Source organism: Akebia trifoliata, chromosome 2 (genome assembly GCF_017979445.1).
Source record: "Akebia trifoliata isolate Shusen 1 chromosome 2, ASM1797944v1, whole genome shotgun sequence".
NCBI lineage: Eukaryota > Viridiplantae > Streptophyta > Magnoliopsida > Ranunculales > Lardizabalaceae > Akebia > Akebia trifoliata.
The window spans coordinates 17,296,673-17,322,988 of NC_141376.1; the positions used below are offsets into that span (position 1 = coordinate 17,296,673).

Consider the following 26,316-nt stretch of genomic DNA (forward strand, 5'->3'; position numbering starts at 1 on the left):
CCTCATCCTCTTCCACATTACCTTAAGTTATTAACAGGTTTACCTTAGTACCAATGTATTACATATCATAATTTGAAACTCGTCATTATCTTCATATTCGGTACACAAAACAAAATACAACTGCATAATCACTACGATTGCATGTACACCTTCTTACAATAAAATTGTGCATCCCATGTCTCATAACGGATCCCATTGTATTCATATAAAAAGATACAAATTAAGCAAAATAGAAGAAATCTAACTAACTCCTCCTAGTTTTCTACTCGGTGTGCAATCCCCTTCCCTTTTCGTGCTCTTTCGTTCATTGCAGATTGACCTCCATCATCGTCTAACGGAGGAGATGGACTCCGTTGTTGTGGATGAATAATTTTGTACACATTCCTCTGGCACATCAACAATTCTCTGGTTCTTGGTTGGGTCCTAAGGGAAATGGATTCTTTCAATAGACTCAATGCTGTATTTCGCATCTCGACCTAAACCCACATACATATGCACTAATTAATATTGTAAAAATGAGTAAAATAATAAGGCACAAGTTTGATTCAAAGATGCAAAATCTAATCTACGAACTATGAAATTACCAGTTTAGCGATGTCTTCGGGGACAAAACGCTCTATCAAATTGAGTTGGTCGTCGTCGTATCACTCCAATACGATTGTCGGGTTCTGGACGATCGTATGAGATATGTTGGCGAACCATTGATGATAGTAGATTCAGCATCCCATGGAGAACATTACTTTGGATGCTAAAGTTTTAATTTGAAGAGATGCTTGAACCAATTCTTCCAATGGTCCTCCGTAAATTTGTACTCAACCGGATAAGTGAGTACATTCAAACCCCTTTGCTCGAAGGTAGGTCGTATCGGATGGGGAGGGATGGTTTTGGACATAACCCAAACTGTCGAAGACACCTTACCGGGTGGTAAGGTTCACCGACGTTGTCCGCCCTCAACAGACAGCCATTGTAGACGTGACTGGGTAATTGGATTGCATTGTTTGTCCTCCCTATATGGTCCCAGATCACCTGCAAAACATATAAATTAGATTAAACATAATTACCAGCTCATTATATTATAGAAAATTGGATATAAAATACTTACCTCTTCCTTGACATATCATCTATGGTCTCACGTAGACGTTGCAGTTCGTCAGTGGAATAATCTACAGAAGTTGGTTTCCACCGCTTGATACGGGGGTCACCAACATGATATTCGTTATTCAATCCCACTTGGAATTGTGGGGAAATGTTCATATATCCATGCCTGCAAATGAAAATACTGACTTATTATTATATATCATCAAATTAATAACAAAACAAGATCTAATCTATGCATACCTGTAGCATGGAAGATATCCAGCTATCTGGGTCACATCCTTTCTTGATGCACACCCTAGTTGTCTATACAAAATCGCCAGTAAAGCGGTACCCCAAGCGAAGTCTTTGACGTTCTGAACGTCGCGCAACAATGTAAGGTATCTCGAGATACCTTCTTCCCGGTTTTCTCAGCAAAAATGTGCACCCCAAAACATATAATAAATATGCTCTAACAACATTGTCTAGTTCTTGTGGGGTTGCAGTGTAACTGTACCCCTTAAAATTTTGAATTAACCAATTCATAGACAAAGTATGACCCCTATTCAGTTGCATTTCAGCTGCCACCTCTTCCAATTGAACATCCAAAGTCTCGGCAACTAAACTTCTAGCCGCTCCGCCAATTAATGGCCTCACAAAATTGACTGACCAGTAATTGGAATACCCAATATCTGGTCGACGTCATCTAAGGTGATCGTCATCTCACCGAATGGGAGATGAAATGTATTGGTCTCAGGGTGCCATCGCTCAATGAAGGCGGTCAACAATGTCTTATTTAAATATTGGTATTTGAACTTACCAAGATTTATAGACCAGAAGCTTGAATTTTGTTGAAAAGCAAGATTTTCAATTTCAACCTCCCAATCATCCAACTTCTTTGAATGATTAAATATAGTCAACGCATTGCTTTCCTACAAATGATTACATGACAACCATAAGAAAAAATAATTGGCCTAATAACTAATTATATCAATTTGTAGGAATAGTTAATGTACAACTTACTTGCGATTGCCAATAAAATACGCCTTGTGCGTCTTAAAAGTGCGCAGTATTGAAGCATCTACAGGACCTCCAGGAATGTTTTTTCTTCCTCATGTTCAGAGGTACTAGGTCCGGCGGCAAGAGGGGTTGCACATTTATTTCCTTTACGTCTAACCATTCTGAGCACAAAGAGGAAAAATAAAATCAATTTCATTTAATTCAAAAAATCTTACAATGTTCAGTAACCACTGTTGCTCAAGAAGTAATGTATAATTAAGAGTGACAAGAATAATTGAAAGGTGATTTGACAAAACAGAGTACATTTTCATACGAAGCTTGTTACGTTGTGTTTACTACTAAATATGTGTTTATGAGAATAATCTAGTTAAGTAGTTTGAATATAGATGTTTGTATTACCATTAGCCCCAATACAATGAAGGAATCTGATTTCAAGGTAAACTCCAAAACAATAACTAAAAACACCAAACCTTATGACTGTTCTAAACACGTTTGTATTACCATTAGCCCCAAAACAATGAATCTGATTCCAAGCTAAACCCAAGCCAAAAACTTAAAAACAGAAAGCCTTATAACTATTGTACACACGATTGAAATACCATTAGCCCCAAAATAATGAATCTGATTCCAAGCTAAATCCCAAACCAATAACTAAAAAGCACAAAAACCTTATAAGTGTTCAATAATGGTTAGAGAAGAAAAAGAAATCTTACTTAAAAAAATTTACAGAAGAGAGAGCAAGAAGGGTTCTGTCGAAGGCGCAAATGAGAGACGACTCTCTGTCTATTCTTAATACTTGCTATCAACTTTGTCTGAGAACTGGCCACCGTTGAGGGTTTCCGTTGATGGAGAACTAACCACCGTAATCTTTGGAGGGAAAGAGTTCACGAAAGAAGGCTCTGTCGAGGGTTCGATCGAACACGATTCGCTCTGTATATGTTTCGTTAGGTGAGGGAACGCAAGTCTTTTTTCAATGATAAAAGAGAAGTGAGCGGGAAATGTTTCCATCAGCATTATATTCGGGTAGTCAACGGATAGATATCCGATCCGGATATTGCTATATCCGAATCCGAATCCGAATCCGAAAAATAAAATAACAAAATCCCAATTTGAATTCGAACCCGATCGTATATCACTAACCAAATTCAAATTCGAAATTGAAAATGATATCGAATATCAGATAATATATGATCTGATAAAAAACCCTACCAAATACCATTATCTTCAATCAGTCGAAGTATTAAAAAAAAATCAATTTCTTGCATTGCTTTCCTACAAATGATAATCTTCCACCCATTCTACTCTTCACAAATCGAATAAAATGGGATTTTACTCTTTGTGTGTGAGAGAGAGAGAGAGAGATGACATATCTTGGATGCTTGTCAGCCGGATAAGACAGTGGTTATGGAGCTCGTACAGTCAAAAAAAATAAATAGGATTTTACTGCAAAAGAGAGAGAGGAAGAGGAAGAGAGAAAGAATATGTACCTGATGTTCGTCGGTCAGACACGGCACAGTCGATCATCGAAACCACTTTGATGAAGACGTGGTTATGGTTGATTCTGTGTTTTTGGTTGGCGAAGATGAAGTTTAAATGATTAACATATATATCCAACGTCATATATGTATATATAAAAATTTTGTTGTGTAACATGAATACATAATATACGTATTATATAGGAGCGGATATTATTAAATCGGATTTCGACTATCCATTGACACCCCTATCATATATGAATAGGAGATGACCAATAACTATTGTCACCCTAAGGGTGAACATGGTTATGATATTTTGCAAAATTGGAACAAAACCAAACATAATCGGTTCTAAAAATTTGGAATCGAATCAATCCAATTATCATATAGAACCAAACCAATCCAAAACAACCTTGGTTCGGATCGGTTCTCAATTGTCATACTTTTAAAAATAAAAAATAGTATTTTTCTTTCAAAAGAGGAACTCTTTGGATCAAATCGTAAATAATGCCTATTTTACAAATGAAAATGATTTTATAATTAAATTATGACTGAAATCTGTATAAATTGAATATTAGAGGAAGCTCAATGAGACTAGAAAAAAAAAATAACAAATATAAATTTGGTATTTTGGATGGATTAGTGAGGAAAGTAATCCATAAATGGTAGATTAATGATTATAAGTATAGGTTCGTCTAGTATATTTCATCTAATAAACACGACATAATGGTTCTCATAAAAAAATAAAGAATCAAGCTTTTTGAAATTTTGTTTCTTTAAATGGGTTGATCCACTTGAGAGTTGAGAGAGAGATTTGTGTACATTTTGTTTGAATTTTTGTTAAAAAAAATATAGAGGAGATGAAGTTGAAGAAGAGAGAAATAAATAATAGAAGAACAAAATTAACAAAGGGTTTGATTTTTAAATAAATAAATATATATATATATATATATATATGGGTCAGGTTCAAGGGCCATATGAGAAAACATATGAGAAAACTTTCGACGGTAAATAAAATTTTAAAATATGGATTAGAAATTTTGGATTGAGCTGATTTTTTGTGAGGATGATCTCTATGATGGGAAGATCATCCAAAAAAAAAAAATCAGCCCAATCTGAAACTTCTAACCCCATTAAAAGTGATTTAGAATGTGGACCGTCGATTTTTTACCAATTTTTATCACTAATTTGTAAATCACTTTTGATGGATTTAGAAGTTTCTGATTGAGCTGATTTTTTGTGAGGATGATCTTCTCATCATAATGACCATCCTTGCAAAAAATCAACTCAATCCAAAACCTCTAACCCTTATTTTGAAAAACGAAATTTTTCTCATATGTTTTCTCATATGGCCCTTGAACCTGACCCTATAATGATCCACTCATTATAGAAATCATCCTCACAAAAAATCAGCCCATTCCAAACATTTTTGCCCATATAAGACAAAACGGTGTGTCGTAATGTGAGTCGTAATAGGTGTCGTAATAACGTGTCCATATATCATATATATATATATATATATATATATATATATATATATATATATATATATATATATTGTTATAGATACTTCGAATTAGTTTGGTTATCGGATTGGTTCGGTTCTATTATACCCCTGTAGACACCCAATTTGAACGGGCCCTTACTCGAAAGGGCCCAAAAATAGTAGTTTTCCAATAAACTTGAAGAACGGGCCTCGAAGGCCCGAATCATTAATATGTAACATTTGTGTCAAGATTGAGGCCCCTAAGACCCCTTGAGAGTCTAACGGGCCCAAAGGGAAACATCAGCATACTCCTATGTACCTCGTTCCATGCAAAACATCGATTTTTCAACAAGATAGGCCAACGGGCCTCTAAGGCCCAAAATAGTTAAAAATGACAGTTTTAATTGAATCGATGCCCCTAAGACCACCTAATGGTCTAAGGGACCCATCAAAGGGACCGGACTCATCTTACGTTGTCCCAACCTTCACCAATCGTATGCTTGCATTCAAAAAATAGATAAAATTCTCCAACGGGCCTAAAAGGTCCAAGTTGCCAACACGCGGCATTTTTGATCAAATAAATGATTTCAAAAATCCAAAAAAACTAATAAATTAAAATAGGTGAGATTTGGGATACCTACCCTTCATCTACCTTCCATCACTCCACCTCCAAACCCGCAAACACCCTAAGCCCATTCAAGCCCACAAAACCTTTACCTCTTTCCTAAAGTAATTTCTCCCCTTCTCCTCAACCCAAAATCGATCCCATGTCACCTAAAGTCTAAAATAAACCCACCCTCAAAAATCAAAAAACAAACTCCATCAAAGTCAAAATAACTTACAACCCATCCTTAAACACATGCCCAATACATTAAAAGACCAGACACCACTATCCATACCGCATTCATTATCCAACCCACAATCCTAACCCATCAACCACTACCCACATCAACCAATCACAATCTTCACACCAAAAGTTGGATTGCCAATAGTAGTTCTTTTATTATAACAAGAACAAATATTAGTCAAAGAGTGTAAACTTTGGCGTCATGTTAGAAGGAAAATCATTTTCCTTCGGTGAATTTTATGATTTTTCATAAATTTTACTATTTTCATCGATTTGGATCTCATTAGTATGATATCACATTCTGAATGCAAAGGTGGTAGTAACGAGAAATTTTGGAGGTCTGAAATTCATGAGAGGCATTCGCGTTGTATTTTCCTGTAGTAGGGAGAATTCTAAGTTATCGAACTTTGTAGCCAACCTAAATCGTACGTGTAATTTAAATTGAAAATTACTCAACGAAATAAAATTCAAAATCAAGTTGAAAACAAAAATCAATCTACCTATAAATTCAAATTCAAATTCCATCGAATTATCTTTATTGTTGATTCAACAAATTCAAAACTCAAAATATTATTTAATCGACCAAACCAAATTGAAATGAAATCTTAAGTGGACAATTTAAATTTAAAATCAAATGCAAAATTCAAATTAAAAGTACAGAAGAACATCAAATTTCAGGTCGACAAAACCCAATCAAAATTTAATTCAAAATCAAAATTAAATTAAATTGACCAATCACAACTCATCGAAGGAAAAAGTATCGTGGTGCGAGTAACATGGAATCACCACCATCATTATCCTAAAAAGAAAGCATAAACGTGTAAGAAAAAAAAAAGAAAATTTATTTATTTTTTAATATAAAGTTAGTGGGCGTTTTGATAGGACTCATTGGCTACTTCTGACTCTTGCAGGGAGTTAGAAGTTGTTTATATGAGCAACTCCTTCGAATTATTACTCCGCGCAATAGCATTGGTGATTTTGTCTTTGTGAAGAAGTCACTATGCCTATTTGTCAAAACCCATCTTGCGGATAGTCAAAGGGTCTGTTTGGATTGACTTCTCTAAGTACTTTTCGCTCAGGCAGAGAGAATGAATGATTACTCCATCGCTTGGACATTCCATACTTTGAAAGATCAATTTCCCACTAGAGTCAAAATAGTACTTTATAAGAAGTACCAAAATTGGTACTTTTCAATTTTTTTTTTTGGAGAGTAGTTTTTTGTCAAATTTCCCGTACGATCCCAATTTTACCCTTACGTAAGGGTATGTTTGATTATCCCTAAAAAATTATAAGGAATTCAATTTCCAGGGAAAATAATAAATTTTTACTCTTTTATTGCAGATTTTTCCGTGACAATCGATTGTCCATCACCAACATAAGTCCTCCATTTATTGGATTTTGAAATTCCCCCTGACCACAAGGAAAATGATTTTCAATTTAACATTTAAGAAAGGCAGTGTATTCTTATTTTTCATTAGTACTTTCTTATGTGTTTGGATTAAAAAATATTTATAAAATTAATTTTGATAAAAGTACGTCAACCATCACTTCTCATAATGTTCAGCACGCAATTCCCGCCAACTTTAAATATTATTTTCAAATATGAGAGGAGACGACTGATGGCGCTGACACTTTTTGTCCTTCCCTCTTTATTACTCTCAAACAATTGCAGCGTTCCCAACCTTCATCTTCTCCCCAACGTTTTCTTCGAATTAAGTCTGTTCGTTGTTGCAAACCCTTATGTCATCTTCGTCTTCCCGATTTCCCTCTCTCTACCGATTGCAGCGGAAAAAACTCCCTACAATCATCTTCTCCCCAGCCTCATCTAAGATTTGAAGGTCTCTCTCTAGCGATTGCAGCTGCAAATAGTTCTCCTTCAGCAATCGATTCCATCGACGAACAATACCAAGATTAGTCTCTTCCTTCTCTCCCTATCACTGATTTTTTTACTCTTTGATTAGGTTTTTGTTAAGGTCTCTGAGTCTATTTTCGCTATAAATTTGGTTTGTATTTCTTCAATTTCAACCAACCATTCGATTTAGACTTGGATGGATGTTTTAAACCTAAAGTTTTCAGAATCGAAAGGGAATTAACACAAATTTCTTGATAAAACTGCGTGTGATGGGGTATTACATCTGTGAAATTGTTTAAAAATATGTTCTCTACTTGTTTGGAGCAGAAATTGTTTAAAAAAGGCAGATTTAAATCTGTCAATCTCTCCTCTATTACCTTTCTTTCTTTATCTTCTCTTTTTTTTATGTTTCAATATGTTTTTATTGGTGACTATGATGGTGTTTTGTGATTATTATGGTTAATATAATGAGTGTTCTGTGATTTATTTACTACAATGGTGTTCTAAGTTATGTTAAAAATGTTGATCAAGCTGTAATGTAATAGATTAGTTACAGTGCTGCTATAGTTGACAGTAACACTTCTATGCTATATTCAAATCGATAATCAAGCTCTAATGTAAGAGATCAGTGACATTACTGCTATAGTTGATAGTTACACTTCTATGCTATGTAAATTGATAATCAGACTCTAATGTACGATATTAGTGACTACTGACCATGTTATAGGCTTTTTAGTTATCTTTATCAGTGTCGGTAAGGGATGGGAGACCACTACATATGTACTTTAGTATTTCTATTTAGTGCACTTCTATTCAATTCTATTGAGTTTAATATAGCTTCTATTATGCATTATATAGTGCTTTAATGTATGGGGCTTGAGAAACTTACTTTACTTCTTGAGCAACATTCCTACTGAACATTGAAAGATTTTATGCATTAAACGAATTGATTTTATTTATGCTCTATTTTGTCCTCAAAATGGTTAGAACCCGAGGAAGAAGATATTCAAACCCCGATGTACCTGGACCAAGTACCGAAGAACATGGGGAAGAATCAATTCCTGGAGGTCCAGTGGATGCTTCACTACTACGAACTTTTAGGACGCACAAAGCGTTCTTTATTTGGCAATCGCAAGTAAGTTCTTCATTAACTTTTCAATTAATTGATATAATTAGTTGTCAGGCAATTTGTTTTTCTTATGTTCGTCATGTAATCATTTGTAGGCAAGCGATGCCCTCACTATCTTTAATCATTCGAAGAAGTTGGATGATTGGGACTTCGAGATTGAGACACCGACTTTTCAACAAAAAGTTCAAGATTCGGGTCTTTTAAACCTTGCTAGGTTCAAATATCATTCTTTGAATAAGACGCTATTGACTGCCTTTATTGAGAGATGGCAGCCCGAAACCAATACCTTTCATCTCCCATTCGGTGAGATGACTGTTACTCTAGATGACGTAGACCAAATATTAGGTATTCCAATTACTGGTCAGTCAATCTTTTTGAGACCATTATTGGGTGAAGCGGCTAGACATTTAGTGGTTGAGACTTTGGATCTTCAACTAGAAGAGGTGGCGATTGAAATGCACCTTAATAGGGGCCACACGGTTTCTATGAATTGGTTGATTCAGAATTTTAAAGGGTACAGTTACACTGCAACCCAACAAGAATTAGATAGTGTGGTTAGAGGATATCTGTTATATGTTTTAGGATGCACAATCTTTGCTGATAAAACTGGGAAGACAGTATTTGCAAAATACCTTACATTATTACGGGACGTTCAAAAAGTCAAGGATTTCTCTTGGGGGACAGCTTTACTTGCAATTTTGTATAGACAACTAGGGTGCGCATCAAGAAAAGATGTGACACAGATAGCGGGATATCTTCCATTGCTGCAGGTATGCGTAGATTATATCTTGTTTTATTATTAATTTGATGTATTATTAATAACAAGTTTGTATTTTCATTTGCAGGCATGGATTTATGAGCATTTCCCACTATTCCAAGTGGGTTTGAATAATGATTGGAAGGTTGGTGACCCCCGTATAAAACGGTGGAAACCAACTTCTATAAATGTTGTTTCTACCGACGAACTTCAACGCCTACGTGAGACTATAGATGATATGATCAAGGAAGAGGTAAGCATTTTATCCAATTTTCTATAATATAATGAGCTTGTAATTATGTTTAATCTAATTTATATGTTTGACAGGTGATCTGGGACCCATACAGGGAGGACAGACAATGCAATCCAATTAACCCAGTCACGTTCTACAATGGTTGTCTGAGGGCGGACAACGTCGTTGAACCTTACCACCCGGTGAGGTGTCTTCGACAGTTTGGCTATGTCCAAACTATCCCTCCCTACCCGATACGGCCGACCTACGAACAAAGGGGCCTCAATGTACTCGCGTATCGGGTAGAGTACAAATTTAGGGAGGAACACTGGAAGAATTGGCTCAAGCATGTCTTCAAATTCAAAACTTTGGGAGCAAATGTAATTTCTCCGTGGGATGCAGAATCGACTTACCAACAATGGTTCACAAACATTTCCCATACGATTGTCCAGAACCCGGACAATCGCATTGGACTTGTACATCGACAACATCAATCTTCCAGAACGTCGGTCCCCGAGGACGTGGCTAAAATGGTAATTTCATAGTCTATAGATATATATCTAATTTTACATATTTCAATCAAACTTGTGTCTTATTATTTACTCATTTTTGCAATATTAATTAGTACATATGTATGTGGGTTAGGTTGAGATGAGAAACAAAGCGTTGGGTCTACTAAAGGAATCCATTTCCTTAGGGCCCAACCAAGAAGCGGAGACATTGTTGTTGCGCCAAAGGGAAGTGTACAAAATTCTACATCCACAACAACGGTCTCCATCTCCTCCAGTACCAGACGATGAAGTCCATTATGCAATGAACGAAAGAGCCCGAAAAGGAAAGGGGCCTGCCCAACCGAGTAGGAAAACTAAGAGGAGTTAGTTAGATTTGTTCTATTTTGCTTAATTTGTATTTTTATATGAATACAATGTCAGAAGGAATGACTCTTCTAACATTGTATAAAATACAATATGTTCTCATGTGACAATGATGCTTTTGGGGACATAGAATTTAGTACTTGTATTTCCAATGGATCCTCTATGAGACATAGGATGCACAATTTTATTGTAATAAGGTGTACATGCGAATCGTAGTGATATAATGCAGTTGTATTTTGTTTTGTGTACCGAATGTGAAGATAAATGATGAGTTTCAATTATGATATGTATACATTGGTACTAAATTAAACCTTTTAATACTTACAGGTAATGTGGAAGAGGATGAGGGCGATCGTGACGTCAATATTAGTCAAAGAAAAATTGAAGGTGAGTCGCTTTGATTGTTTAATAATCACAATATGATTTAAAAGTATTTTATAAATGTATAACTTTTCTTACGTGGTCCTTGTGATATGGAAAGTGAAACGAAAAATCTGAAAAGTTTGGGCATCACGACGACCCGGGAGTACCTCAGAGAACGACACATCAATACGAAGGAAAACATCCCAACGAAAAAAGGTGTCATTTCAAACTCGGGCTACAACGTTGGGCAGAGTTAAAAGAAATAGACGAAACACCAATAGATAAGTAATTGAGTCGTCGTCAGGTACACAAATATAAAATTCAATTTACTATGCCTTGTTGAATTATGAAAGATGGAATCATTCAAATACTCATTGCTTCATATATTAAAGAAACATATAACTATCGTCTTTTAATTATAATATTCTTGCCATATTGTGTGTAGATTCAGATGTTTGAGATGTGTATAACTAGCAGACAAAACACAAAATACTAAGGTATTGTTCTGACATTGCACCGTAACTCTATTGTTTTTATATAATCAATGTCAGTAGAGAAGATTAAAAGAATGATTTTTCTTAGACTCATATACTCAATCACTCATTGGGTGGTAGCAACAATGACTTTGTTGGGAACTTAGATTTCTGATTTTTTCCTGTGTGGGTTTGTGAGAATTTTGGGATTTTGGTTGTGTTGTGTTGAGATCTGTATTTTGTTGTAATTTATTGAAGATTACTTTTAGATTTTTAGTAGAGGAGAAGAAAAATTGAAGAATACCCATTTCTTAATACTTGCTATCAATTAATTGTATCTTAACTATTACTTTCTTTTCTTACAAACTGTGGTTGCTCTAATTTTAGTCATTTGTTCATGTTTTAACCATTGAAAATAAGATTTAGTCATTTGACAAATTCGAAATTCTCATGTGACATTAGAGGCACTCCATTTAAATCAAATAAAGATAATTTGTTTCACTCATAGACATAGGTATTATTACTATACAAAGTGGATTTTGGATCCAATGTTGAAAATCATGCGTCTGACATTGAAGAATTTACTTCTGATCTAATGTCAGAAGGTGCCTTCTGACATTGAAGAATTTACTTCTGATCTAATGTCAGAAGGTGCCTTCTGAAATTGAAAATTTTACTTCTGATCTAATGTCAGAAGGTGCATTCTGACATTAAAGAATTTACTTTTGATATAATGTCAGAAGGCACCTTCTGACATTGTCTAAAATGCTTCTGATCTAATGTCAGAAGGTGCATTCTGACATTAAAGAATTTACTTTTGATATAATGTCAGAAGGTGTCTTTTGACATTGTCTATAGTACTTTTGATCTAATGTCAGAAGGTGCATTCTGACATTAAAGAATTTACTTTTGATATAATGTCAGAAGGCACCTTCTGACATTGTCTAAAATGCTTCTGATCTAATGTCAGAAGGAACCTTTTGACATTTTCTATAGTACTTCTGATCTAATGTCAGAAGGTGCCTTCTGATATTAAAGAATTTACTTTTGATCTAATGTCAGAAGGTGCCTTCTGACATTGTCTATAATGCTTCTGATCTAATGTCAAGAGGCACCTTTTGACATTGTCTATAATAGTTCTGATCTAATGTCAGAAGATTTCTTCTGACATTGAAGAATTTACTTCTGATCTAATGTCAGAAGGCACCTTTTGACATTATCTATGTTACTTCTGATCTAATGTCAGAAGGTGCCTTCTGACATTGTCTATAATACGTCTGATTTAATGTCAGAAGGTGCCTTCTGACATTGAAGAATTTACTTCTGATCTAATGTCAGAAGGTGCCTTCTGACATTGTCTATAATACGTCTGATATAATGTCAGAAGGTGCCTTCTGACATTGAAGAATTTACTTCTGATCTAATGTCAAGAGGCACCTTTTGACATTGTCTATAGTACTTCGGATCTAATGTCAAAAGGCGACTTATAAACTTTTTAAAATTAAAAAATTATATATATATAGGATCCCGTTCAATGGCCAACAGTTTGGCAAACATTTTGGCAAACACTTTTTCAAAACATGGGTTAGAGGTCTTGAAATGGGCTGATTTTTGGTGAGGATGATCTCTACGGTGAGGAGATCATCCTCACCAAAAATCAGCTCATTCCAAAACTTCTAGCCCCAGTTTACAAGTTGAAAAATCGTGAACCGTCCATTTTTTATAAATCATTTTTGATGGGGTTAGAAATTTTGGAATGGGCTGATTTTTGGTGATGATGATCTCCGCACCGTAGAGATCATCCTCACAAAAAATCAGCCCATTCTAAGACCTCTAACTCATGTTTTGAAAAATGTGTTTGCCAAACTGTTGGCCATTGAACGCTACCCATATCTATATATATATATACGTATGATCTAATATCTAATATCGAAAGGCTCTTTCATACATTGACTAAAATACATGACTTGATAATAACATAAAATAGTGTTATTTGCCAATTGTTAGAACTCACTCATCTTATTAATTAATAAAGTTATTTTTATAAGTGAACTGACTCATCTTCTTTAATTGTTTGATGCAGATTTGTACTATGTGGATGCTCAACTTTAATTTTTATATATAACTATTGTTTATACTTCTACGTGGGAAACAAACATGAGTGGATTCATGCACGTATAGTTGTTTATATTTGCTACAATGTACTTATAATACATTTCTTTTGTATGCTTGACTATAATACTTCTGATTGGCTAAATATTTGTTATATAGATGTGTTATGTATATACCATTCTGGGTTTGATTATACAGATTAACATGAGTGGATTCATGCACATATACTTGTTTATATTTACTACAATGTGCTTATACTACATTTCTTTTGTATGCTTGACTATAATACTTCTGATCGGTTAAATGTTTGTTATACGGATGTGTTATGTATATACCATTCTGGGTTCGATTATACAGGTATTATGTTTATCAGGAAAATTTCATATGTCCATATTTAAGAGGAGATGCTGCTGAAATTTTTATAGAATCAAAAGTATTTTATAGGATTATAGATTATAAAATTCAAAAATTATAATTATAAATTTATTATATATATATATACATAACATATGATCTAATGTCGAAAGTCTCCTTCGTACATTGACAAAAATACATGACTTGATAACTACATGAAATTGTGTTATTTGCCACTTGTTAGAACTCACTCATCTTATTAATTAATAAAGTTATTTTTATAAGTGAACTGACTCATCTTCTTTTAATTGTTTGATGCAGATTTGTACTATGTGGATGCTCAACTTCAATTTGCATATATAACTATTGTTTATACTTCTACGTGGGATCAAACATGAGTGGATTCATGCACACATACTTGTTTATATTTGCTACAATATGCTTATACTACATTTCCTTTGTATTCTTGAGACCATGGGAAAGAGTTCTTTAGTGCTTTTGATAATATTTATTAATTGGTACTTTATAATGATTACTGCCTTTAATGAAGAAAAGAAATATGTAACTTTATTTCATATATGACAATATTTTTGGGTATAATGGAATGGAAAACATTCTTTGCATATACCTTTAGGGATTACAGGCATATATATATATATTCATGTGGCATATTCACTTACACAGTTTTAAATTGTACAAGGATTCAAACCTGGTTTGAAAGATTATATTTTTAAAGACTCTAAACTAATGTAACATTAGTTTTATGTTATGCATCATCTTTAAGTAACTTATCTTGAAGTTAATCCAAATAAAATAAAAAGAAAGGAACTCATGTCTCTTTTTCAAATTTGACAATAAAAGTTTGCAGTTGACAAATTTTTTCCCAAAAAATATTGAAAAACCTTCCAAATAAATTTGTAATTATTTTCTTCAATATTTATAGACTACTACAATGCATAGAAGGAGAGTTATGAGACTGAATGTTTAGAGTTATTCAATATTTAAATATAGACCAACTTTCCCTACTAACGAGTTGGACCCCAATTGTCCCACAAGTTCTTAGAAATTCTCAAATAGCCTATGGGCAACCCCACATAAGTTGATGGAAAACACAATTAATTTTTTGTAATATCTAATACCATCTTAAATAATTTTCCATGGAATGTCATACTTTTGCCACTGAAAATCAACAATTGATCTATCGGGTAGGCATTGAACAAAATGAAGATGAATAGTCTACCCCTCTTTACTATCCAATATATAATAAGACACGTGTACATTTTCAAGATAAAATGCATAATAATATATTAATTGGTCTAACCAGTCCTTTAAATGGACTTAACAAGGGACTATTTTGACCATCTATTACAAATCTTAAAACAAGTATGTGTAGATTAATATACATATAAAAAATTGTTATAATGATAACTACAACAGTACCCCTCATTCCGCTTCACGTTGTATTGGTAACTTGGGTAATAGATTAGATGATCAAAGAATAACCTTTAAAATGCACCTATATATCCCTGGTCTCCTTGGCTCTTGCCTTAGAAAATAAAATAAATGGTCATATTTGCATGTTTTGGAATTTGCCATTACAATAAATAACGCGAGTCATATAAATTGCGTTAATGTTTGCATTTAAACTTGAAGATATACAAAGTATTTCACTAGAAGCTATAAAAGATTTGTATACCAAAGAGACTAAAAAATTTCTCGAAATGTACAAAGGGATCTTATATGAGAAATGATCATCTTTCTATTGTACCTGAGATGTTTATATAAATCACTTTTATATAAAAAATAATTTTTTTTAAATGTATTTTTAGAAAGATACTTGTTGCCTTTTTTCAGGCATGGAGCTACATGTTCCAATTTTATCAAAAAATTCACAAATTTCAATTACCTAAACCAATGTGTCATAGATGTCAACTCAAGTCATTCACTCAGATTTACACAGATCGTTGAAAATACTTTTTTCCTGAGAATTTATAAAATAATCAATGTGTCACTGATGTCAAGTCAAGTAATTCACTCACTTAGATTTACACATCTTTCCAAAATTTAATTTCTTGAAATTTTACAAAAGAATCAATGTGTCACAAATATCAAGTCAAGTCATTCAATCACTTAGATTTACACAAATCTTTTGTAAAAATAATTTTGCCAAACTAAACAAAATATTTAATGTGTCACGGATGTCAAGTCAAGTCATTATATCTTATTTTTTATATTATTCACGTATTGAATAAAATAAGGCTTTACAATAAACGAGCCTAAGATTCTATAAATAGGAAGGTGTTTTTACCTAAAAAATACAAACGCCTTCGGAGTTGTTTTTACAAAGGAATATGAGTTCTAACATGGCAAATATGCAATCGAATGAGGTTGATGAGCTCAAACTTGATTATTACGAGCCTTAGATGTACACAAAACTTATCGAATCAACCGATAAAAACGAGAAGGGTAGGAAAAATGCGTTCTGGCAAGATTTACTCGATGATGGTAAGAAACCAAGATGTATGATGAGAAGTTTGTGCATATTTATTCCGAAAAGGATAGGAGAGTATATGAGCAGGGACAACCCAGACAACTACAAAAGTGCCGTTAATAGGATGTATGATGAAAATAGACGGATGTTTATCCGAAAAAATAGACAACAAATTCTAGGATCTGATTATGCGGAATATCCAAATGTGAACTTTAATTTCATAGATGAGGTATTAGAGAGTAACAATATTCGCTCTCCATATTATATGGAGAACGACATTAATCAAGATAGTAGTCCCTAGTATGTTTGTAGGAGGATGTATGAGCGTGATATAAATGTGGATGTTTTGCTATTTATGTGTTAAAGAATAGAATCAGAATGTTTTTGTTTTAATAAAAATGGTTGAGTACTTTTCAATTATTTTTCACTAACACGACCCAACTATTGAAATGGGAGATGAAGTTTATTAATATAACCCACTTCAACTGTTGTAATTACGTATTATTTTTTCTTGTTAATAAAGTGATAGTGACAATGCAAACCTATAACTCAAATTTAAAATCATGTCAATTTCATTATGAAAGATACGTGACAATGTCATAGCAATGGAGAGAGGGACACAAATTACTCTTTAGATAATGTAATATGGTTTATAGAGATAAAGATTTATTCTAGTAACTCAAGAATTGTGTAAAACAGAATTGTGTAAAATAGAAGGTGGTCGTATCATCATTTAAAAAAAATTCTATAAATTACCTTCTATAGAGGCATCTCATTGAATATTATTTAACTTTTTGGGAGGGTAAAACATCTACTTATATCATTCACAACCATTTTAAACAAAAAGGAATTGTCATTGCTCAATTACAATTTTAAAGGTTTGTTCCTAATAACATCACATTACAAAAAAACCTAACAACATAACTGCTAGTAAAACCATACTAATACCAACCAAAACACAAGACATCCCACAAGCCTCCAACTTCTCATTTTTCTTTTGATTCAGACAAGCACCACGAACTTGATCATTAAGAAAGTGTTTCTCAGCATCTTCTAAGGTCTTAAATGACTTATAACATGCTCCGGGATAACGATCGACATACCTATGACACTCTTCCCAAGTAGAGTATATTCCAGGCTTACGTCCAATAAACACGACATAGTATTTAGCCATCCAAATATACCTGCACAATAATGTTCAAAATTTAAGTCATCAAAATATACGTAAACATAGTAATAAGCTCATGTTTGCAAAACGCGTGCAAGTGATTCTTCATACTATAACACAATGATGGACCATCATAATCCAATTGATTGTTTAAACATATTTATAATTTTATAAAATAAATCAAAATCATATGCCTAAGTGATTATTTAGACATGTTCATTGACCAAAAAACATATAAATTTGTTTAAACATGTTCATTGACCGAAAACAAATAGATGTTCAGCCATTTATAAATTCTTAAATATTTGATCCTATGGACAATTGAATACAATGAATAAATAAAATGTTAGAAAGATCTTGTTGAGATTGAATTCATAAAAAACAACTAATTTTATCATAATGATTCATATAGACACCTCAAGTAAAATAAAAAGATCATTATTTCTCAAAAATATCTCTTTCTACATTTCATCCTATGGACACTTGAATATAATTATTCTGATATAATGTCAAAAGGATCTTTTTAACATTATATCAGAATGTCTTCTATACAATGTTAGAAGGATCCTTTTGACATTATATTAGAATGTCTTTTATACAATGTCAGAAGGATCCTCTTTACACTATATCATAATGTAATATGATTGTACAAAAATATTCATAACTATTTTTCGAGTAGAAGCCAACCTCAATTATGAAGTAGGAGGGTACACACATCTCCTACGATTGTGGCCACGACGTCCACAATTTCCACATCGATAATATAAATGTTTCTCGGACTGACTTTTGAATCTATTTTTCTTTGGCCTACCGGGCTGCATTACAACATCTGGAGGGGATACGATCACATCATCACATCTAACAATCCATTGACTTTCATCAACTGTGGGATTGATGGAATCCTTGTATGTTTCTCGGTATCGATCAACTGTGAACCAATCCTCTGAGAAATCATACGGTGACATTTTACTATGCTTGATGGCAGAAATGGCATGAAGGCATGGGAGACCAAGCTGGTCATAACGACGACATGTGCAACTCAGCTTTCCAAGATCGACAACATGTCTATTTTTAAGTACACCAACCTCGTAAATATGCGTTCCAGTTTGACGAACATCCACATAATTTGATGGAATATCAAATCTCTTAATTTCACGCAGAGCAAAAGGAGTCAACTGATCTTTGAATAGTTTGCATTCTTCAGACCGCTCAAAGAAATAATTAGACAACTTAGTATGTGTTGCATGAACAAGAGCTGTAATCGGAAGTTCCCTTTCTAACTTTAGAACCTTGTTCATACATTCAGATATGTTCGTCGTCATCATGCGATATCGTTTGGCAGGAAAGTAAGCTCTAGTCCATTTTTTCTGATCGATGGCACTTAACCATTTGTAATATTTGGGTTGAGTGTCGCGCAACTCAAGCATCTCACGTTCAAATGCTGGAATGCTATATATCTTTCCCATCATCCAGATCTTCTGTTTGGCAACGTTGTCCTTGAACTCACGTACAAAGTTATCACATAGGTGTCTTAAACAAAACCCATGGATGACGTTGGGAAATACAAGAGGGACACTCTCTAGAATGCCTGGGTGACGATCAGATATCAATACGAATCGACTTTCAATTCCAATAACTTTATCTCCGAGGATTCGAAAAAACCATGACCAAGAATCGGTATTTTCACTCTCGACGACCGCAAAGGCTATTGGGAAGACCTTGTTATTACCATCTAAGCCAGTTGCAATTAAGAGTTGGCCACGGTATTTACCTTTTAGGTGGGCTGCATCAACTGATATAATACCTCTTATGTTATTTCTGTAACTCTTAATACAAGCACCAAAACTCCAAAAAAATCTCGCAAACCTATCTTCCTCTCTACATACAAGTACAGTGACAGCATCAGGATCAACACGCATTAACTCTGCACAATATGATGGTAATATACGATATGACTCGTCCCATGAACCAACCAATTCCGATATAGCAAACTCTTTTGCCCTCCACGCCTTACGATACGAAATTGTAGCACCAAAGTGTTTTTGAATATACGTGATAATTTGGCCAGGTGTCATATTAGGATGTTCCTTCAAAGTCGCCTTCACTCGAACTGCAATCCAACGACTACTGGCTTGCCTATGGTCACGACCACGTGTTGGTAATGCACACGTATGATTGGAGATTAACTTCTTTATTTCAAAAGTTGGAACCCCGCGGAGTTTAGTAGCATGAATGCGCCAAGGACAACTTTGGCTAGCACACTTGGCTGAGATTGCTGTGTGACAAGTCCTTATGGGTTCAATTTGGAAGTTTGACAACATGGCACATTCTTTCAAAGCTACTTGAAATAAATTTTTTGAACCATACGTATTTCCAATTTTTAATTCCATCCTTCCTCTAGAACGATTTTCAAGAGAAAACTCAATAAATTCCTCCTCAAAATATGGGCTATCGTATCCTTCATCATAAGCTTTTTCCCACATATTATCAGATTCAACACCATCAGATCCTTTATCAGAATCTAATCCCATGTCTACGTTGCAACAAAACGCCTCTCTTGCGTCGGAACTACTGCATGAACTATTTTCTGAGACTTTCTTTTCGGATGAATTACGCGACTCAAAGAATTTACTTTTTTCTCTACGAGAGCAAACACCCTCATCCATATCAACATCCCCACCATCAAACAGACAATTCATTGTAGAAGGAAAATTGTACCTAAACATAGATGTGCCAAATTTAGAAATATTTCTAAGAGGATTAATTGAAGAAAGTAATACGAGTAGACATACATAGGGGTTGAACATCCTGAAATATCGACGCATAGGTCTGGATTTGAGGGATCTGAATCTGGAACATTTCGATGCGCAGGTGGATAAATTGAACTCCCAACTTTACTGTAGACAAAACAATATGAATCAAAAATTCATGGAAAGTTTATATATGAATTTTTAAGGTTCGAATCGCCCTAGCGTATGCCTAGTTTCATATACTAACCTAATAGGTGATGAATCTGGAATTTGTCCACTATCATTGCATCCCTTGGTTGGATTTGTTGAAATATGATCATCTTCAACATTCCTTTGTAAATGGGATTGAAAAAATAATTAGAGATGAATCGCATCGATATAACTTAGACTGCAACAAGTTCTTAATTTAAAATAAAATTAAAGAAATAACAAACCTAGTTGCACATCTTTCTATTTTCAACAACTTCGAAGGGATCACAATCGGTTCTAACATTTTTTCCCTTCTGCATGTGTAAAATCGTAAATCATTCTTATCAACCACAAATAAAATACAACAAATAAATTTTTTCCTATAATAGATACGAGTTTATGATGTCTCATACCTATTTTCAAACATATTCTGTGTATGCATAAGGTTAGTATCATTTTCCATTTCAACAAACCGTCGAGATTTCGTGATGAAAATGTATATGGTTTGGGAATCTTCCGGTACTCCAAAGAACATCTCTTTAACGTCTGCATCATTTTCTATATCTATCTCGACGAATGGAGGGTTAATTCTATACAAATATTTTAACTTCAAATTTATCTCATCTCGACTACATGCGGTGACTTCATACATCATGTCGGTAAATATTTTAAATGAAATATCACGTCCAACATACTTATTCTTGCATTTACCACTATACTTAAACCCGCCAAATGGGTCTACAATCTCTCCATCATAAAAGCATATCAACGAAATCTTCCTTTTATCCATTTATTAGATTCTCCCTGCATATGATATTTTCATACTAAGAGTGAGATTATTTATGACCAAATGGGAAATCTAAAAAAATATATACAAAAAATGGTACATATTCTATCATACCTTTAAGACACAATACATCAAACACATTAAATGCAACACGATAATCAAGTTCTAAGACACTAACAATTGTTGTTCTAACTCATGAGAAAAATATCATCTTACAATCTAAATTTCTACTAAATTTCAATAAAACTAAATAATGAAAAAAATATCATTACATTTCTTTAAACATTAAAAATCTAATAGATCATAACTATTTTACTTAATGTCAAAAGGCTTCTTTTGACATTAGATCAGAACTATTTTAATCAATGTCAGAAGGAGCCTTCTGACATTAGATCAGAACTATTTTATCAATGTCAGAAGGAGCCTTCTGACATTGGATCAGAACTATTTTACTCAATGTCAAAAAACTCCTTTTGACATTAGATCAGAACTATTTTAATCAATGTCAGAAGGAGCCTTCTGACATTAGATCAGAACTACTTTAATAAATGTCAGAAGGAGCCTTCTGACATTAGATCAGAACTATTTTAGTCAATGTCAGAAGGATCCTTCTGACATTAGATCACAACTATTTTAATCAATGTCGTAAGGCTAGTATAAATGAAAAAATCGACATTTCATAAATAAATGCATTGAAGAAAAATTTAGCAACACCTTTTATTGGTTATGCTGAAAATTTGAGGTAGACTTTACATGTTAAGTGTAAATTTGAGGTAGACTTTACATGTTAGGTGTACATTAGAAGACACCATTCAAGGGTTTTTCATTGTCTTCCTATGTCACCATTTTTGGTGCGTGATATACTTGTATGACAAAATACATGTATCTTAATAAATCAATGAAACATAAAACTGATTTATACATATTTCAGAAATCAGAAAATTACTATCTTACATGCATATAGGTATATTACACGAATTTGGTGGGTAGGATTTACCCTAGTAATGTGTAATCATACGTCCATATCATGGGATGTTATATAATAAAAAAGATCATGTACGGCCATACACAACTGGATCTCATATCTTGGTTGCAAATTTAACATATCATATATGGACACACAACTGAATCACATATTAAACAATGCAAGTGCTGCCCAAAACAATAATAAATTAACAAAATCTAGAGTTATAGAGAACAAAAACAGAGCAGTTACAATAATAAAGGCCGGAAGCCTTACCATGGAGCACCATCCACAAGACTATCACGAACACTACGGTAACTCTGTTGAGTATTTAAAGGTGCATTCTTATAGGCCCCAACGATGGTGATGAGATGGGCATAAATCCACACTATTGCCACTGAGCAATTTGTCCGCAAATCGATTAAATATATGACACTTTGAGTGTAAAACATGAGGAATGTACTGCAATTAAGCATTTTAAGGATGTTTGCACGGGTTTACAAGTAAGAAACCACTACTACTATTTCTGTCTGAGCATAAGACTTGGATAATACTCACTTCCAAATAGATTATGAATTTGTGCCAACACCCATACAACACTCAAGCATTGACCTCAAAAGTTTTATGCTCAAGCTCAGCTTAAGTCAGTCGTATTTCCTTCTACTCACAAGCTTGGTGGGGTTAATTTTGGAAGGTTGAAGCAATAAGTGAAGTTTCAAAGTTACACTACGAAGTGTCCAATTTTATTGTGAATGTTTATTTCTTCCTGTCGAAAGGGGATTTTGGAATTTGAAATCTTGAGCCCTGACGTACAGATTTTTATTAAAACTAATAATATCCTGACTTCAACTTGGACAGAGGTAAGAGAAACAGAGTAAATGTGTGGCAACAACAATGAATGCCAAATTTACATCAAAAAGGGGAATCATATCGACAAAAACCTAATAGCAATGTCCATCCCTAACAATATTAAGAACAAGATACCTAATCTCGCTAAAAATATCAGGATGGTGATCCAAACATAGATCAACAAACCTGATCTGCGACAGGAATTGTAAGAAATGGGAACCTAAGGAAACCCTCCCCTTTTTAGAAGAAGAACTACTTTCCCTAAAAAGGTATCTTAACTTAAAGCTAAAATTCATTTGTAATAATCAACCATCTTCACATATATTATGACCATTATATTTTCCTAGGCAAATATTTGAATTGGGATCGAACTCAAAATGAAAGACTAGGATACAATTCATAGTTCATACGCTTGGTATCATTTTTCATTTCAACAAGGCGTCGAGATTTCGTTATGAAAATGTATATGGTTTGGGAATCTTCCGGTACTCCAAAGAACATCTCTTTAACGTCTGCATCGTTTTCTATATCTATCTCAACGAATGGATGGCTAATAAAAGTATATTAACGAAATCTTCCTTTTATCCATTCATTAGATTCTCCTTGCATATGGTATTTTCATATTAAGAGTGAGATTAGTTGTGACAAAATGAAAAATCTATAAAAATACTAGGAAATAATGGTACACATTCTATCGAACATTTAAGAAGCAATACATCGAACACATTAAATGCAACACGATAATCAAGTTCTAAGACACTAATAATTGTAGTTCTAACTCGTGAGAAAAATATCATCTTATAATTTAAAATTCTATAAAAATTTTATAAAACTAAATAATGAAAAAATTATCATTGCATTTCTTTAAACATTAAAAATCTAATACAACTCTAGAAAATCAACATTAAACATGAAACTCTAACAAATCCAAATCAATCCAAAAAATTAGTCATTTAATGATAAAATTTACATCAATCCTAAATAGTCTAAAAATTCAAATACTAATTGTACCTAATCAAATTTATAATCTCGGGTTCGAATACCCCAAAACACATACACAAACAATTTCAATTCAAATTTCTCACGATCTTCACAACAGAGAGAGATAGATCGAAACTATTCTCATGATCTCCACAACAGTGAGAGATAGATCGAAACTATTCTCATGATTTCCACAACAATGAGAGACAAAGACGGAGAAACTTGCAAGTTTCTCACGTTCTAACAACGGAAAGAGATAGAGAGAGAGAGGGAAACTTGCTATATTTTCTAAATCTATCCAACGGAGAGAGAGAGAGAGAGAGAGAGAGGTCATACCTCTTCGTCTTCGATTTCTTGTTGCACTTGTTCGAAGGAAACCCTTTCAACTGTAATTTCAGAAATTTTTATCAAAAGAGACGAGGACAAAATGGTATTTTCAGTAAACATTAACAAAAGGGTATTTTCGGGAAAAAAATTATTGGTTTACTGTTTTTACCGTTTTGGTAAAATAAATTAATTCCGAAAACGGTAAATTTACCGTTTTCGGAATTAATTGCTACAGTGTACCGTTTTGGTAAATAATTGAAAAGTTGTGCATGTTTTGGTAAATCTGCCAAAATTTTATCTATTTAGCAGGAGAGCTTGATGGGAATACAAAGTCAACTTTTGGATATATGAGATCAGAAGTTTCTAAGTACTCATCAGCCCTTGAGGATGTAAGTTCTCTTATAATTGGTTTGAGTTTAGAGGATTCTGTTGGTGTTACTTTACTATTGGGGTTGCTAAAACCTGGATTTTCTAGTTGTTATTTAAGGATATTTTCATATTGTAAAAACACATATTTTCTAATTTGAGTGAAACCCATTTATTTGATCCTTATTTGTCTTCAATGATATCTACTCTATTCTGAAGTGCCAACTTAGCTAAGTTGATAAGACATGTGGAGTCTTGTCCCCATGTCGTAGGTTCAAACTCCCTTGAACCGAACTTCATTTACTAACCACTAACCCTATACCTATAAATAGAAAAATAAACACTGCTCTATTCCTTTATAAATCACATTTCCCAATTTATTGTTGTTTTACCTTCTTTACCATGAGACAACTTTTAAAAGGAATTGCTTTAGAGGCTGATGTTATTCTAAATGAACTTCAAGAAAGTTTTTTTTGATCAAGGGGAGAAGCTCACTGCATATGCACAACAACAACGTGAGGTAGAAGTTCTTGTATATTTCATCAATCGCAATTAGGAGATGTTGGGTGTGGGATAAATAACTGATTTTATAACAATGAATGCAGGAATAGTCCAGAGTAGTGGAAACCACATGATCTATTTTTAAAATTGCTGTGGAATTCTTCAAAACCTTGGACATGCATCCTTCCAATTTATCCCAATTTGTTGAGGAAGCACAAATGGTACACAATCAGAAATTGTGTGAACTTGAAAAAAAAAATATGAGTTGGTTTGGTTTTCCTCTGAGACTCTTCTATTCATTAGATTTATGAGTGACATATCCTGCCAAACATTTTTATTAATTAATTTTTTTTTAATAGGTAGGAGTATGCAGCTAATGAAGAAAAACAACTACTAGAAAAAGTGGCAGATCTACTAACAAGTTCAAGTGCTAGGAAGAAAAAATTGGTATGCATTCTTTTTCCCTTTGATATAAGCTTGTGCAAGCTTTTTGTTATTGAAAGTCTTGTAATCTCTACTCCATGGACATAGAGTATCACTTTCATATCTACTCTGAATCATGCACCTTCACTTGTGTATAAACAATTAGGAAAAACATTAATTATTTTGATGCTACAGACTTTTTAGCGCCATCACTTTTACTTATTTTTCTTTTGTATTTTCCGTGTACCTGCACTTATTACTCGTTGGTGCTGGTCAGGCATCGATGGAATGAATTGAATTATTTTTATTTTTGAAATACCCATAAGTTGCAATTTCTCTCTTGGCCATTAGTTTGCTTAGGGAATTTACCCGTCACCCCAGTGAGAAGAATTTTTCCAGGAACTTGTGAGCCCACCAAAAACACCAAATAGGACATGTAAAGACAATTATCGGCACAGAATGCTTTCAGAA

The 26,316-nt window shown here is 33.7% G+C and overlaps 2 protein-coding genes across 6 annotated transcripts in view; both read right to left on the reverse strand.

The window, feature by feature from the left end:
• Positions 1 to 26,316, reverse strand: part of LOC147409827 (uncharacterized) — an 86,666-nt gene that overhangs the window by 20,101 nt on the left and 40,249 nt on the right. The window lies entirely within an intron of this gene.
• Positions 17,266 to 24,680, reverse strand: LOC147409831 (uncharacterized). Of its 3 annotated transcripts, XM_086431892.1 has the most exons (5): positions 24,565 to 24,680; positions 20,893 to 21,451; positions 20,706 to 20,789; positions 20,501 to 20,605; positions 17,266 to 17,724 (listed from the first exon to the last, which is right to left on the reverse strand). In XM_086431892.1, exons 2-5 carry the CDS (start codon positions 20,949 to 20,951, stop codon positions 17,436 to 17,438), a joined length of 537 nt encoding a protein of 178 aa, XP_086288018.1. In that variant the 5' UTR covers positions 20,952 to 21,451; positions 24,565 to 24,680; the 3' UTR covers positions 17,266 to 17,435. The 3 variants fall into 3 exon arrangements, 2 of the variants coding, with proteins under 2 accessions (XP_086288018.1, XP_086288017.1); XM_086431891.1 differs by lacking the exon at positions 24,565 to 24,680 and having other exon boundaries at positions 20,893 to 21,652; XR_015175415.1 differs by lacking the exons at positions 20,501 to 20,605; positions 20,706 to 20,789; positions 20,893 to 21,451 and having other exon boundaries at positions 24,565 to 24,673.